This window comes from Vombatus ursinus, unplaced genomic scaffold (assembly GCF_900497805.2).
Source record: "Vombatus ursinus unplaced genomic scaffold, bare-nosed wombat genome assembly UNPS02000582.1, whole genome shotgun sequence".
NCBI lineage: Eukaryota > Metazoa > Chordata > Mammalia > Diprotodontia > Vombatidae > Vombatus > Vombatus ursinus.
The window spans coordinates 36587120-36604329 of record NW_020940360.1 but is presented as its reverse complement, the minus strand read 5'-3'; the positions used below and the strand labels follow the sequence as shown (position 1 = coordinate 36604329).

General features: G+C 38.3%; 1 protein-coding gene across 3 annotated transcripts in view; it reads right to left on the bottom strand.

Moving 5' to 3' along the window:
* Nucleotides 1–17210, bottom strand: part of ARMC2 (armadillo repeat containing 2) — a 157076-nt gene that overhangs the window by 16965 nt on the left and 122901 nt on the right. For all 3 annotated transcript variants that reach the window (XM_027856463.1, XM_027856471.1, XM_027856478.1), the window contains exon 13: nucleotides 1672–1990. In XM_027856463.1, coding sequence (XP_027712264.1) covers nucleotides 1672–1990 — 319 coding nt within the window. The remainder of the gene's footprint in view (nucleotides 1–1671; nucleotides 1991–17210) is intronic.

Here is a 17210-nt window from a genome sequence, read left to right as displayed (position 1 = left end):
TTCCATTTACCTATATGCCTAAGTCAGACCTCCACTAGCCTTATAAGATGTTCCATTGATTACCCTTAAATAATAGTTCCCACCGCTATAGTACTTTAAGGTCCATAAAAGCATTTCTTCACAATGACCCTACAGGTAGTGGAACTATCAACTCCATTTTATACATAGAGGATGGCTGAACAAATTATGGTGTACTCTTTTAGGGAAGGATGGAGGAGATGGTTTCAGAGAAACCTTGAGTAAACTGGTACAGTCAAGTGAGTAGAACCAGAACACTTTTTGCAATAACACCAGTAAAAATGCAATAACTAACCATCCTAAAAGACTTCAGAACTCTGATCCATGGAATGACCAACTCAATTCCAGAGAATTCATGATGAGACATGCTCCTCCCTAAAGAGAGTTGTTGGATTTAGACAGATAGATACACAAATATATACAATGTATATATACATATGTGTGAGTAAATACACACACATATACCTACATATACACCCATATACATACACATATGTATTGGACTTGACTGATGCAGAAATCTGTTTCACCCTGACCGTGTATTTGTTAGGAACGTTTTGGGTTTTTTTTTTTATTTTTTAATGTTAGGAAAAGTGGTGGGAGGGACAGAAAATTTTTTTAAACCAAAGGCTGGATCAGACTAGGTGACTTCTGAAGTACCTTCCAACTCTAAGATCTGTGATCTTATCATCCTGTGTACTAATGGGAGGCAGGAATAACTAACCGAAATTAAACTAAACCAACTTCACAGATGATCTGCAAACCATATCTCAGCTTCCTTCCAATCATTTAAACATAATCTTTTATTGAGGTTGAAAGTAACAGCCAAGCCAATTATCTTGGACTTATTTCTTTTAAACTAAGGACAGGTGGGGTGGTACATTGGAAGAGGCATCAGAAGCACAGTTGAGAGCTGAGTGCTGGCATCTCAGACCTAACATTAGCAGCAGAATGGCCATGAACAAGTCCCTTAACATTTCTAAGCCTCAGTTTCCACATATGTAAAATAGGCATAGTGATACACTACCTACGTCACAGGACTGTTGGGTGGAAAGGGCTGTGTAAATCTTAAAGCCCCATGTAAATCTGAGTTAACTTTGTTATCATTTTCTTCATATACTCGAGGGTATAGATTAGGATAAACAATGATAAATGTGAGTATTTTACTTTTATGTAACATGTAATTGAGATAGCACAGGTAAAAAGCACTCTGCAAACAAAGCGCTACATGTTAGCAATTGATATAGGTAGAGCAATATAAATTAAAATTAAATCGTATATCTTAGAACATTACTTTCATCTGACAAACTTATTCACCACGTGGAATTCACCAGAGGACAAGTCTGAACTTTTACACTTTGTGTTTAACCTGGCCAGTTGTTGACCCCTATCACGGTATTTATGAGACGAGTCTCAGTACCCAGCACGAAACTTTCTGCCTGTGGCTTGAGAAGGCTGGGGTTGTCATTTCAAAACATTGCGTGTGAAAACACAGAGCTGTATTAAAATGGACCAATTGTCCTAATTAGGGCCCGCCACCTCCATGCCGCTAAAACACTGATCGTGCTGGAGCCAGAAGACGACATTCCAACCTGTCTAAACAACTGAATAAAGATGACAGAAAAAAAGCCTGGTCAAAATGGCGGCACTTACCCAGCGTTGTGATAAGGAGTGCCACTGCCTGATGGTCTGCAGCCAAAGCCGCCCCTATGCTGGGGTGAACAGATATATTGGCCAGTACTCGGATCACCTTCATGAGAACATCTTCTACCTCAGAAGGCTGCTTCTGTTTTTTGTTCTTTTCTTCTTCTTCATCCATCCTTTTCATAGAATTCAAATCCATTTCATAGTAAGTATTGAATAATGATAAAAGGGTTTGGATGCAACCTTTCTCCTTAGAAAACTGTTCCCGGGCTTGATTATTTTTCGCGGTTAGGTTGCCAAGAATGAAAACAATACGAACAACTAAATCCTACAAGAAAAACAAATACCAAGAATTATGTAAGTAGAAAGAAGCTTGGAAAATTTATCAGGGAAAATTACAGTGTTTCCTTGATTTCTCAAAGTAAAACAGAAAAAATCCAGATTTCTTCATATAGTACTTGATCCCCAAAGTTGGGGGTCAGTTGACAGATGAGATTAAAAGCAACTGACAAGTTGTAAAAAAGAGCAAACTGACTGATGCTATTAAAAAGTCAAGCAAAGATTAATCAAACTGGAAAAAATCACTAACAGTCTTCCTTTTCTCTCAGAAAACAGCTAGATGAGCAGGATTTGGTTATTGATAGTCATGTAAATAGGTACTTCGTTTCTAAACTCATCTCTAATATATTTCTTTAATATCTAAGTTTCTTTACAAAAATCAATGTCTCTCCGGAAGCTTTATTATGAAGAAGGAAACTACCAAGGACAGACTTAACATAAGCTGTTCACTTAAAATTCATTTAAATTTATTTAAAATTACTTAAACATAAATGACTATTTCTCTAGTCTAATCCAAGTTATCTAGTCTCACAACTCAATAGTTTAGATGTTGATTCAGATTACCTTCGTGTATTTGACAGCTATTAATTGACAAATCTCGATGTTCCCTAGGGAACACTAAACATCCATTTGCTCAAGTCCTTCTGTGAGCAAGGAATGCCAGGGGACTTTCTCCATGCTTATTCATTGTGTCCACCATTATTCATCATGGGCAGCACGGGAGAATTCTTAAAGGTTGCTGGAGGCAGTTTACACCCAGAATCCACCCTGAAACTCCATTAAGTATAAGACCAGTGGTGTTGCAAAACTACCATGGGTTCCTTTAAGGAGCTGCAGATGACATGGATTCTTGCCAGTGTAGCTCACCCTTGAGCCTTTTTCTAAGTGCTTGTTGTGTATGTGGTATCAGTAAAGTGATCTTAGCTAGATGAGGTAATGCCTGAATCTGCCTCACCTCCAGCCAAGCGGCATCTATGTCTGCTTCCTCTCTTGTAGGACTTTGTATCAAGAATGGTCTGACCATAAGACTAACTGGCTACCCACTGGCCAGATCTAACAAAGAAATCTAGCATAGATGCAGGTCCCACAGATCAACATACCAGAGCTCTTTCAGACTGTGTTCCTCAGAAAGAAAAGACTATCTTCAAATTCCCAGTCCTGGAGACTAGGATTGATAGGGCCACATAAATAAACAAGTAAGTAAATGTGGACATTTATGTATGTACATATGTATAGGCACACATATGCATGCATTGTATAATATACATATATGTACAAAATATCCACCTATATACATACATGCAAGACATGCATGTTTATGTATCATAACCTGGGACTCCATTAAGCATAAGACTAACAAAACTACCATGGTCTCCTCTAAGATGCTACTGGTGGCATGGATTCTTGCCAGTAGAGCTCATGCTGTGGTGTAAATGTGTGTATTTATATACATATATTTTTTTTCATATATATACACATATGCATATACACATTTATAAATATACATTTATATGATATGAAATTAAAATCAGCTCTGTGAAATATATCTGGAAATTTTATATATGCGTGCATACCCACATACATACGTACTTATTTGTCTACTTATCTATTGCCCTATTTATTTATGTATGTATTTGATTAATTATTTTAGGTTACACTGAGTACAGAACTTAGATGTACAAATGAATGATGTGTTCAACACCTGATTCCACTTCAATGGGACCTTCTTCCAGATAGTCCCAAACATTAGAAGCTGAATGAAATGTGAACCATCAGATAATTCGTCAGTTTATAAAAGTAAAACTGACACTGAACTGTCCAGACTGTATATGAGGCATATGCCCTTAAAACACCAATTTGTACATTTAGTAATTTTCTTAGTAAAGGAAGAGAAATAAGTTAGATGAAAACAACCTGCTGCCCACTCTTCTTTCATGGGGATCCTCTACCCAAATGTATTGGAAATCAAAATGATGCATCATGTGATGCTACATCACCATAAGAGCCACAAATATTGATCTGTGTACTTTACTTGTGATACCACATTACCAACTCACCTAATTTTTATCGAAGTCACAAAGCCTTCCCATAAGTCAATAAACATTTATTAAAGACCCACCTATGTGCCAGGCACTGTGCTAAGCACTAGAGAATAGAGATAAAGGCAAAAGATAGTCCATGCCCTCAAGGAGTTCACAATCTAATGGAGGAGACAACATGCAAATATATACAAACAAGCTATATACTAGATAAATTGGAAATGATCAGCAGAGGCACTAGAATGACTTCCTGTAGAAGGTAGGATTCCAGCTGGATCTTGAAGCAAGCCAGGGAAGCTAAGAGGCAGAGATGAGGAGGAAGAGAAGTGGAGGCATGAGGGGCAGCCAGTGAAAATGCCCAGGGTATGGCAATGGAGAATCTTGTGTGAAGAACAGTGAGGAAGCCAGTGTCACTGGATCCTAGAAAGACTGGGGCTAAATAAGGTATCAAAAGGTTGGGAAAGATGGGGGTGGGGAGAAGATGGAGCATGTTATGATGTCCTTTGGACACCAAACCTCTCATCATGAAAGTGATGGGGAGCCACTAAAATTTATCGAGTAGAATGTGACACGGTTAAGCCGAAAGTTCAGGAAGATCATGTTGACAAGTAGGCGGAGAACGGAATGGAGGAGAGATAGGCGGACCAATCTCCAGGCTACTGCAATAGTCCGGTCATGAAGGGTGAGGGCCTGAACCAGGGTGGTGGCAGTGTCAGAGGAGAGAAGGGTGCGCATATGAGATATGTCAAGAAGGTAAAACTGACAGGCCTTGGCAACAGATTGGATATGGGAGTATGGATGAGAGAGTGAGGAGTTAAGAATGACAACCAGGTTCTGAGTCTGGATGACTGGGAGGATAGTAGTGAAATTAGGACGCAGGAAGTACACCAGGTAGGGGAAGAGAACTTCAACTTTGGACGTGTTGAATTTAAGATGGCTGGTTGGTTGCTGTCCCTCATAATCAAAGAGGACCAAAAATGACATCACTATGTTTTGGTCAAGATACAGTGTATCTGACTATGGCTGATCAGACCAATATGAGCTCAGAAGGCTCCACCACTGGTTGGCACAAAAAGCCTGTATGAGCATTTGGAGTGGAGATGGCTCTAAATGTGTGCATCTCACGCTTCTTTTGAGCTACCACCGATTCTCCTGGACAGTTACAGATGTCCAGCTGGCAGTTGGAGATGCAAGACTAAAGGTCAACAGAGAGATTAGGGCTGAATTAGGAGATCTGAGAATCATGGGCATGAAGATGATAATTAAATCCACGGGAGCTGATGAGATCAAAATTCAGATAATTTCTTTCTATGCAGTGCCATGGTTGTTGAGTGAGAGGACAGTTTTCTTTTTCTACAAAAGAACTTTGGGCACACCATCATTTAAGCACTCTGGGTCTTCACAGGGTAAGGTAAATAAACAAGAAGGTCTCTAAGGAGGGGCAATACATTAACTCCACAGCTCTGACATTTTATGATTCTATAGCTCTTTGATGATTTCAGCTTCCTCTTGGGCCTAAGCATGGCCCAGATCACCAGACAAAGTACAAAGGGAAAGATAAGCTTAAGTATACTAGGAGCTAAGACCGTCTGGGTGCCAACTTCAGACAAAAAAAGAACATTGTACTGATCAAAGCCATACTACAGATAGGTAACATAGAGAGTTGCTTAGGGCACAGCTAGGGACATCTTAAAAATGTTACTTTCTACAAATGCATATATATTTTTAATGTCAGAAAATTCAAGTTTCCAGAAAGATCATAAAATTACAGGATCCAGAGTGGGAAGGAACTTCAGAGGCCATTAATGTTATCTTTTGCAATGTTGGGTTCACATCACCGCCTTAACCAGATATGTTTAATGATTTCTTACTGCTTACGAAATACCATCCAAGGGGCTCGAAATATAACTCTTCGATGATTTTAGCTTTACATTCAATGGGCCAGAAATCTGGCTAAATCCTATTTTTTTAAACCTTATCTCCTGAGCACATCCCACATTTCTCACCTCCAGGCCTTTGCTCACATCATTCTCTACCCCAAGCAACATCCCAGAAACTTTCCTTGATTGCCCCAGAGGTAGTGATTCCCCATATGATTTTCCCATTTGAATTGTATTATTTGAGTATTTATCACATTTTAATATGCATTAGTCATTTACATACATGTTTTATCTCTCATAAAAGATTGCAGGGACTTGTCTTAACAAATCCCTAAGTATTCCCCGGCCCTTAACGTATCTTCAGAACTTCACCTCAGATCTCACCATCACCCTAAAGCCCTAATCTTGAATTCTTAAATTCCTTTCTCTGACCATAATCTCGTCTTTCCATCTTTTCCTTTTATACTGCAGTGTCTTACTGAATGTTTATTAAATGGATGAATGAATTCAAAAGAATCCTACAAAATCCCATTCTGATTTTATCCTCCTCTAAGCAAGAACCCTTACAAAAGCAAGAATGACTTTTTCACCAAGACCATCAACGCCACACCCAAAACAATTAAAGCTGTTTCCTTCATCCTTTACAAAGAAGTAGACTACAAATTCTATAACTTTTCATTAATTTTTTCAAATTACTTACATAAGTCAATGCACAGATTTCACAAGGATATTAAAATCAAATCAAATCCAGAACAAACACTGAAACAACAAAATGCCAATGAATCCAAGAGGGAAAAGGGGAAAAAGCAGACAGTCTAGTCTAACCAGTTTATATTGACTTTGCAATTTGGGTTAAAACAGTATCAGCCTAGCAACAGCCATAGCCAATCAGAGTTTAGGCAAACAGCTACAATTATATTTTAAGAAGTCTGACCTCAACTGTGTATTCCAGTTACAATCTATCAGATATTCTCTTTAGTTAAGCATATGCTGTGTTGTTAATGAGCAAACGTGTTACTCAATATGACCAGGCACTTGACAGGCTTTTAAAAATATTATTGAAGTGCCACAAAACAACTGATGATTCACTGTGTGACCTTGGCTAAGTCATTTGAAGTCCTCTGGGCCTCAGATTCTGCAAATGTACAGTGAGGGGTGGAGCAAGCTCATCTCCTGTGCCTTTTTGGCTCTAAGATTTTCAGAATAATACAAAAAGCTCTTCTTAAGAGAATGCTGGCAATGTTCATTGTGTTGTTTTTCACCACCAAAATGGTTTGTGGCCTGGAACAAAAAGGCTCCTTTTATCTGATAGTCAAGAAGGCCTAGGCACACATTCAGGGCACTGGGATTGCCCAGGGTGGACAGAGGGTCCTCACAACTGGTCCCAGGAGATGCAGTCTCAAAGACTGAGGCAAGCAGATCAACTATGTAAACCACTCCAGTATCTTTGAAAGGGGTCACAAAGGGTCAGATACGACCGAAACAAATGAACAACAACATACAGGGATTATAGGATCTAGGGGAAGAGAGGTTCACAAACAAAACACATTTTCTAAAAGTTTATAAATTGGGGTTAATCAGAGGAAACTCCAAATACCTGGGTGTTTTGTTTGTTTGTTTGTGCATTCTGTTTTTGACAGAATATGCCAAGCCAACATCAGGGACTTATTCAGAAAACCAATCCTTCCTTTAGCTTCACACCACCCACCTAACATGACCCCCAGTAGACCCTTGCTCCTATAATCCACAAGCCTCTAAGGTCATTCTTCCTTTCTCAAGGAGTTCAGTACCTGGCTAACAATTCTTACTTTCCATTCCCACCTATATCCTCCACCATAGGGATTTCAATATCCACACTGATATTCTCTCAGAAATCTTAAGTCTCCCAGTTTATCAATCGCTTCAACACTCATAACCACATCTCTACTGACCTTTGGCCACCCAAAGAAATAGTTACACCTTAGAACTCACCCCACCACTGGAAACTCATTAACTTGAACTCTGAAATTCCATTCTCTAATCATAATCTCTTGTCCTTCTATTTCTCCTCTAACTCATTTCTCTTAAACTTTCTCACCATGACCTTCAGTCTCTCCATCTCTTCCTATTCTTTCAGTCCATTACCCTTGTCCCAACCTCATTTTCCTCCCTTGACAGTCTTAATCCTATAGTTAATCAGTTCAACTATACACTGTCCTACCCCTTGGATTCTTTACTTATCTTGCTGCTGTCAATAACCTGCCAATTCTCAATAGTGGATAATTCCCAAAATTTACCTTCTTCTCTGCTACCCCCAAAAACTAGTGAGCCCTGCTGGGAAAGGTCATGAAACTGTGGCCACTGGGACTATTACACACTTGTGTTACTTAATCTTGATTGGGCTCTCAGGAATGTACAGTAATTCTTTTATTCTTCACTTGTTAACTGTCAGATTCCCATTCCAAACTCCATCCTCAAGCCCCCAATGCCATCCCCTCCATAACTCCATCTTTTTTCAGAAAATGACTTTGCTTCCCACTTTACTGAGAAAATTTCATTCTGACTTCTCCAGACTGCCCCCTTTATTATCTTCACTCTCTCATTTATCTTCAATCTTGCCCTGCTAGCTGCTTCCCTGCTGTCTATAGATATGTCCATATCCCTCATCCTCAAAAAGAAACCCATTTGATTCATTCTTTTCTCTAGCCACCTTTCCAGTTCTCTTCATCCCTTTTGTGGCTAAACTCCTTGAGAGTATTAACAATTGAAGTGTCCTCACTCTCTAGTCTGATTTCTAATCACATCATTTAACAGGAACTTCTCTTTCTTTCTTTCTTGTTTTTTTTTTTTTTTTAGTGAGGCAGTCAGGGTTAAGTGATTTGCACAGGATCACACAGCTAGTATGTCAAGTGTTTGGTCTGAGGCCACATTTGAACTCAGGTCCTCCTGACTTCAGGGCCAGTGCTCTATCCAGTGCACCACCTAGCTGCCCCTGCTCTCTTTCTTAATGGCCAAATCTAATGGCCTCTTCTTAATCCTCATCATCCTTCTTGACCTCTCTTCCCCCTTTGACATAGATCACTCTCTTCTTCTTGATATTCTCCTCTCTAAATTTTCATGACACATCTCTGTCCTGGTTGTCCTCCTACCTATCAGACCAGCACTTAGCACAGTGCCTGCCACAGAGTCGGTATTTATTAAATTCTAGTTGACTTTACTCCTTTTGGGGGGTGTGGGACCCAGATCTTCATCTAGGTTACATTTGCTAGCCTTGGGTGTCTCCCAGAACCCTTTCTTGGGCCCTCTTCTCTTTTCCCTTTATACTTGACGTTCTTATCAGCCCCCATGGATTCAACTATCATCTCTATGTTGATGATTCTCAAATCTACTCATCTAGCTTTAACCTGTCTGCTGATAACCTGCTGATGTGTTTCGCACAATAGTATTCTAAAACATTTATATACTATAACTTGTTCATCCATTCCCCAATTTGTGGGCACTCCTCAGATTCCCATTCTTTGCCACCTCAAAAAAGTTATAAATATTTTTATACATCTTTAGAGTTTGTTTTGCTTAGGACTAATCCTTCTCTTAATCTAATCTTCCTCTGATTCCCCTTCCTCCCCCCTCTCCCTTCCCCATTTTCCTGTTGAGTTAGATGTATTTCTATACCTGATTGTGTGTGTGTGTGTGTATGTGTGTGTGTATATGTATTCTTCCTTCTTTTGACCAGTTCAGATTAAAGTCAGGTTCAAATGTCAATTGCTCCCCTCTAACCCCTCCTCTTTGTATGAATAGAGGTCTACTTGTCCATTTTGATTTTGTAATAACTTTCCCTAGGCTTCTTTTCCCAAGCCCCTCCCCGCCAGTGTATTCCTTTCCCCCTCTGTTTTCATTTTTTTCTTAAAATCATCAAAACATAACAGAACCACTCCCTAAACTTTTCTCATTGAACTCCCCCTATGAACCTTAACAATGATAGGGTACAGAGGGAACGCATGTATCATAACCTCATATCCATATGTAAGTCATGTATCTTTTGTCCTTTATAATTGTTCCTTCATCTTTACCTTATTTACCATCTTTACCTCTTCACTCCTGTGTCTGAACTTCAAAGTTTCTCTGCAGTTCTGGTCTTTTTATCAGGGATACCTGGAAGTCCTCTATTTCAGGGTTTCTTAAACTTTTTCCACTGGTGACCCCTTCAGCGCTTCTTAAACTGTGGGTAAGGACCCACAGTTTAAGAAGCGCAGCTCTATTTCTACCCCATCCCCTACAACGTAGCATTATACTCAGTTTTGCTGGGTTTATTCTTGGCTATAAGCCCTTATCCTTTGCCTTCTGGAACATCATATTCCAAGCTCTCTGCTCCTATAGAGTGATGGCTGCTAAATTATGTGTGATCCTGACTGGCTCCTTGGTACTTGAATTCTTTCTTTCCAGCTGATTGCAAATTTTTCCCTTCATTTTGGAAACACTGAATTTTGACTATGATGTTCCTGGAAGTTTCCATTTTGGGGTTTCTTTTAGGAGGGGATCAGTGGATTCCATTTCCACTTTGCTGTCTGGTTCTAAGATCTGGGTAGTTTTCTCTTAAGATGCTTAAAACAGGATGTCTAGATTCTTTTTTGGTCATGGCCAATAATTCTTAAATTTTTTTCTCCTCAATCTATATTCCAGGTCAGTTGTTTTTGCTATGAAATACCTTATATTTTCTATTTTTCAGCCCTTTGACTTTAATATTTCTTGTTGCCTCACAGAATCATTGGCTTTAATTTGGTCCATTCTAATTTTCAGGGAGTTTGTTGCTTGGGTAGGTTTTAGACATCTTGTTCCAAGCTGTTAATTCCCTTTCCAATTCCCTTTTTCACAGTTCTCATTTCTTTTCCATTTATCCCCCTCAAGCATTCTAATTCTATTTATAAAAATATTTTTAACTCTTTTTTTTTAACTCTTGCTTCATCTCTTCCAGGAATTCTAATAGAGTTTGTGCCCAATCTGAGTACTCTGAGGCGCTGCTTGTAGATATTTTGGAGTCATTCTCTTCATCTGTGTTTGTGTCTTGAGCATCCCTGCCACCACAACAGCTCATTAAGGTGGGGTTCTTTTTTTGTTTGCCCATTCCTCCAACCTACTTCCTGACTTCAGACTTGAGGCTAGGGCTGGGCTCAGGCTTACTTCTGGAAGGAAGGTTTGAGCTGGGGCCTGTTGTTGTTTTCTTGGGATATCGAGTATTCTATTATTCCAAGATCTCAAGGACAGGACAGGGACCTGAAAGCTTTCAGTGCTTACAAAGTGGCATGATCCAAGGCAAAATTTGATTACTGTTCCTATGGTTGGAACTCTGCAAGTTCCTGACCTTGGGTCTGGTCAAAGATGTTTAACTGCTGCTAGACTCAGCCTTATCAGCCAAGGGTTGGTTCACAGTGGCAGAACCATAGGCTGCCTTTTTGTCTGAGATCCTTGCCTTGATTATTCCTCTGCAGGTTGAGCCAGATGCTGGCAGAAATACCCCACTCTGATTCCAGGGTCTGAGCCACACTGCTGCTACTTACTTCTGAATTTCCTCCTTTCTCAGTATGCTCCCTAGGACTGTCCTGTCTGGGAATATCTCATCCTTGTATTTCTCACTCCACCCTGGATCTATGACCCAGAACTGGGTAGTGGAAGACAAAGTTATCAGTTAGCACCTGTCTCCTTAGCAGTGCTCTGCTCTAGGTCTGGGGGTGGGCCAGACTGAAACCTCCTCCTGCCCTGGTGCACAGCCTCTCCCTAGGTATCATAGCACTCCATGCACTCTGTGGTCCTGGCCCATTCCCAGTGTCCAAAGACCTCTCCTATCTGGCTCTCTATGGCAATTTGGGCTAAAAGGCTCACCAGGCCTTTTTCCTGGATTTCCCCATCAGGATGCAATATGGTACATTTTTCTAAATCTGTTTGGAAGTGTGTGCAAATGGGAACTCATCACATGACCTCCTACCACTCTGTCATCTTGCCTCCCCTCATTCTTTTCTCCATTCTCTGAGCAATAGACACACCTTCTCTTTTAATAGCTAACATCTCTCCTCATGTCCTTGATTCCACATAACCCCCTTACTTCCCCCCTTCTTCTATAGGAATTTCACCTATCATTCTCATTCTGTGTCTGTATCTGTCTCTTAGATACATACACATACATATTGTCAATCTATTTCTCCCTATCTACCTACTAGGTCCTTCCACGAAGCTTAGAAACAAGCACAGATCTCCTCAATCTTAAAATAACTTGTTTAATTTACTAATTCTCCTGTATCTTTCCTCCCTTTCACTACCAATTCCTAGACTATACTATGCTAATTTTCTTATCACCCATTCATTTCTCAACCTTTCACAACTCAACTTCTTAACCAACCATTCTACATAAACCAATTTCTCCCAGGTTACCAGATATCTCTTAATGGATAAATCCAATGACCTCTTCTCAATTCTCAGACTCCCTGACCTACATTCAGCAACTGAAACTGTTAGCCAACCCTACTTCCTGGATCCTCTCCCTTGGTTCTCTCCTCCTACACTCTTGGCTAAGCTTATGCTAAAACCTACTCATCCATTTAGTCTCCTTTGCAAAATTATCAGGTATCTCCTACCTGTAAAACGTAAGTGTTTGTCAAGGCTTTGTCCTGGGCCTTCTTCTCCGTTCTAGTTCTTTCCCATGGTGATGTCATCTGTTCCTGTGGATTTAATTATCATCCCTCTGCAAATAATTTCCAAATCTAAATAATTAAACCTAATGTTTTACCTGAACTCCAGGCTTACATCAATGGCTACCTGCTACACACTTCCATACTGATGCTCCCTCAGCTTCTCAAACTCCATATGTCCAAAATGGAACTCCTTATGTGACCCTCTAAACTGGCACTTCTTCCAAATGTTTCTATTTCAGGCACCCTTGCTGTTGAAGCAGTATGATATAGTGAAAAGGCTGCTAGTGGGGTCCACACAGACCTATCTTCAAATTTTGTTTCAAATACTCACTAGCTGTATGACCCAGGAAAAGTACCTCTGAGAACTATTTCCTGACTCTAAAAACTGCAATAAATTAGCTGTACTAATTAGCTGCAACTTACAGACTTGTCATGAGGAACACATTTTGCAAACTTCTAAGATTTATACAAATTAAGGTATTATTGCTATTATAATAATAATTACTATTATTGTCATTATTAGGTATGAGAAGAGTGTGATCCCTTCTGGCTAAGTAGTCAGGGAAAACAGATTATGTTTTATCTTATATATTTACTAGAGCAGAAAAATAGAATATATTTGAAAATACTTTTCAAGGGTAAGAACTAAAACTATAGGGTTTGTAGTGTTTAAAAGACAGACATTCCCAAATACCCAAACACACACACACGCACACACTCCAGTGAACCAGAAAATTCAGTTCCTCAGAATACCTTGTTAACAAATTAATAAATATTAATTAATGAATATCAAGAAATATGTTTTGTGGAACCACGGTCAGGATTACGCAGGGCCTTGTAGCTTCTACATTAAAAAATCAGAAGGCTTGGAATATGATACTCAGTAAGGCAAAGGAGCTTGGATTATAACCAAGGATCAACTACCCAGCAAAACTGAGCATAATCATTCAGGGGAGGAGATGGACATTCAGTGAAATAGGGGACTTTCAAACCTTCCTGATGAAAAGCCCAGAGCTCAACAGAAAATCTGATCTTCAAATACAAGACTCAAGAGAGGTATAAAAAGATAAACAGGAAAGAAAAAAACATGTTATTAATAAGGGCAAACTGTCTATATCCCTACATGGGAAGATGATACTTATAACTCTTGAGAACTGTATCTTTATTACAACATTTAGAAGGGGTATACACAGACAGAGGGCATGAGTATAAAATGACTTTGATGTTATGACAAAAAAAAAAACCTAAGTAAGAGGTGAAAAGGGATTATCCTGGGAGAAGAGGAAAAGAGGAGGCAGAAAAGGGTAAATTACATCACATGAAGAGGTGCAAAGGCCTATTACAGTAGAGGGAAAGAAGGAAGGGAAATGAGCATTGTTTGAACCTTACTCTCATCGGATTTGGCTCAAAGAGGGAATAACATACTCAGGTACAGAAATCTAACTTACCCTATAGAAAGTAGGAGGGGAAAGAGGAAAGAAAAAGGAGGGGGCTGATAGAATGGAGGGCAATTGAGGGAGGTGGTGGTCAAAAGCAAAATACTAGGGAGGAGGGAAAGGAAGAAAGAAGAGAGAAAAGCATAAATGGGGGGGAATGGGATGGAGAGAAAGACATAGATAGTAATCATAACTGTGAATGTGAATGGGATGAACTCTCTCATAAAAAGCAAGTGGATAGCAGAATGTATATTATCCTACCATAATCCTACCATATTTTTTTCACAAGAAACACATTTGAAACAGAGGGATAAACATAGCGTAAAGGTAAAAGGCTGGAGTAGAATTTATTGTGCTTCAGCTGAAGTAAAAAAAAAAACAGGGGTAGCAATCTTGACCTCAGGCAAAGCAAAAACAGATCTAATTAAAAGATATAAGGAAACTACATCCTGCGAAAAGGCATCATAGACAATGAAGTAATATCATTACTAGACATATATGCACCAAGTGGTATACCATCCAGGTTCTTAGAGGAGAAGTTAAGGGAATTATAGGAAGAAACAGACAGCAAAACTATACTAGTGGGGGGACCTAAACCTCCCTCTCTCAGAACTAGACAAATCTAACCACAAAATAAATGAGAAATAAGTTTAGGAGGTGAACAGAATTTTAGAAAAGTTAGATATGGTCGACCTCTGGAGAAAATCGATAGAAAAGGACAGAAAGCTATATACCTTTCTCTCAGTAGTACATGGGGCCTACACAAGAACTGACCATGTATTAGGACATAAACTCCTCACAATACAAGGCAGAAAGGCAGAAATATTAAATGTATCCTTTTTAGATTATGATGCAATAAAAATTACATGTAATAAAAGCCCATGGAAAGATAGACTAAAAATTAACTGGAAACTAAATAATATAATCTGAAAGAATGAGCGGATCAAATGACAAATCATAGAAACAATCAATAACTTCATCCAAGAGAATGACAATAATGAGACAACATAGCAAAACTTATGGGATGCAGCAAAAGCAGTTCTTAGGGGAAGTTTTATCTCTCTAAATGCTTACATGAATAAAATAGAGAAAGAAGAGATCAATAAATTGGACATGCCACTAAAAAAGTTAGAAAAAGAACAAATTAAAAATCCCCAATTAAAGACCAAATTAGAAATTCTGACGACTAAAGGAGAGATTAATAAAATTGAAATTTAGACAACTATTGAACTAATAAATAAAACTAAGAGCTGGTTTTATGAAAAAAAAAACCAATAAAATAGATAAACTTTTGGTTAATTTGATTTAAAAAAAGAAGAAAACCAAATTACCAGCATCAAAAATGAAAAGGGTAAATTGACCACCAAAGAAGAGGAAATCAAAACAATAATTGGGGGCTATTTTGCCCAACTGTATGCTAATGAATTTGACAATATTAGTGAAATGGCTGGATATTTACAAAAATACAAATTGCCCAGATTAATGGAAGAGGAAATAAAATACTTAACCCAATTTCAGAAAAAAAAAATTGAACAAGCCAACAATGAACTCCCTAAGAAAAAATCTCCAGGACCAGATGGATTTACAAGCAAATTCTATCAAACATTTAAAGAACAATTAATTCCAATACTATGTAAGCCATTTGGGAAAATAGGTGAAGAAGGAGCCCTACCAAATTCTTTTTATGATACAAATATGGTGCTGATACCTAAACCAGGAAGAGCCAAAACAGAGAAAGAAAATTATAGACCAATTTCCCTACTGAATATAGATGCAAAAATTTTAAATAAAATATTAGCAAAGAGATTACAGCAACTTATCATGAGGATAATACTATGACCAGGTAGGATTTATACTAGGAATGCAGGGCTGGTTCAATATTAAGAAAACTATCAGCATAACTGACTATATCAACCACAAAACTAATAGAAATCATAAGGTTATCTCAATAGATGCAGAAAAAGCTTCTGACAAAATACAACACTCATTCCTATTAAAAACACTAGAGATCACAGGAATAAATGGAGCTTTTCTTAAAATGATAAATAGCATCTATCTAAAACCATCAGTAAGCATTATATGTAATGGGAATAAACTAGAAGCATTTCTAATAAGATTGGGAATGAAACAAGCATGTCCATTATCACCACTGTTATTCAATATTGTACTATAATGTTAGCTTTAGCAATAAGAAAAGAAAAAGAAATAGAAGGAATTAGAATAGGCAGAGAAAAAATAGAGCTATCACATTTTGCAGATGTATGATGGTATACTTAGAGAATCCTAGAGAATCAAGTAAAAAACTACTTGAAATAATAAACAACTTTAGCAAAGTTAGAGGCTATAAAATAAACCCACGTAAATCATCAGCATTGTTATATATTGCTAACAATGCCCAACAGCAAGAGATAGAAAGAGAAATTCCATTTAAAGTTACCACAGACATAATAAAATATTTGGGAGTCTACCTGCCAAGACAAACCCAGGAACTATATGAACACAATTACAAAACACTTTTCATGCAAATAAAGTCAGATCTAAATAATTGGAAAAATATCAGTTGCTCATGGGTAGGCCAAGCTAATATAATAAAAATGACAATTCTACCTAAATTAATTTACTTATTCAGTGCCATACCAATCAAACTATAATTATTTTATAGAGCTAGAAAAAATAACAACAAAATTCATCTGGAAGAACAAAAGGTCTAGCATATCAAAGGAATTAATATAAAGAAATGCAAGGGAAGGTGGCCTAGCCTTACCAGATCTTAAATTGTATTCTAAAGCAAGAATCATCAAAACTATTTGGCACTGGCTAAGAAACAGAGTGGTGGATCAATGGAATAGGTTAGGTACACAAGACACAGTGTTAATGACTATAGTATTCTACTGTTTGATAAGCCCAAAGACTCTAGTTTCTGGGATAAGAACTCACTACTTAACAAAAACTGCTGGGAAAATTGGAAAATAGTATGGCAGAAACTAGGTACAGACCAACATCTTACACCGTATACCAAGATAAAGTCAAAATAGGTACATGATTTAGATATATAGGCAGATACTATGAGTAAACTAGGAGAGCAAAGAATAGTTCACCTGTCAGATTTATGGAAAACAGAAGAATTTATGACCAAACAAGAGACAGAGAACATTATGAAATGCAAAATGGATAATTTTGATTCCATAAAGT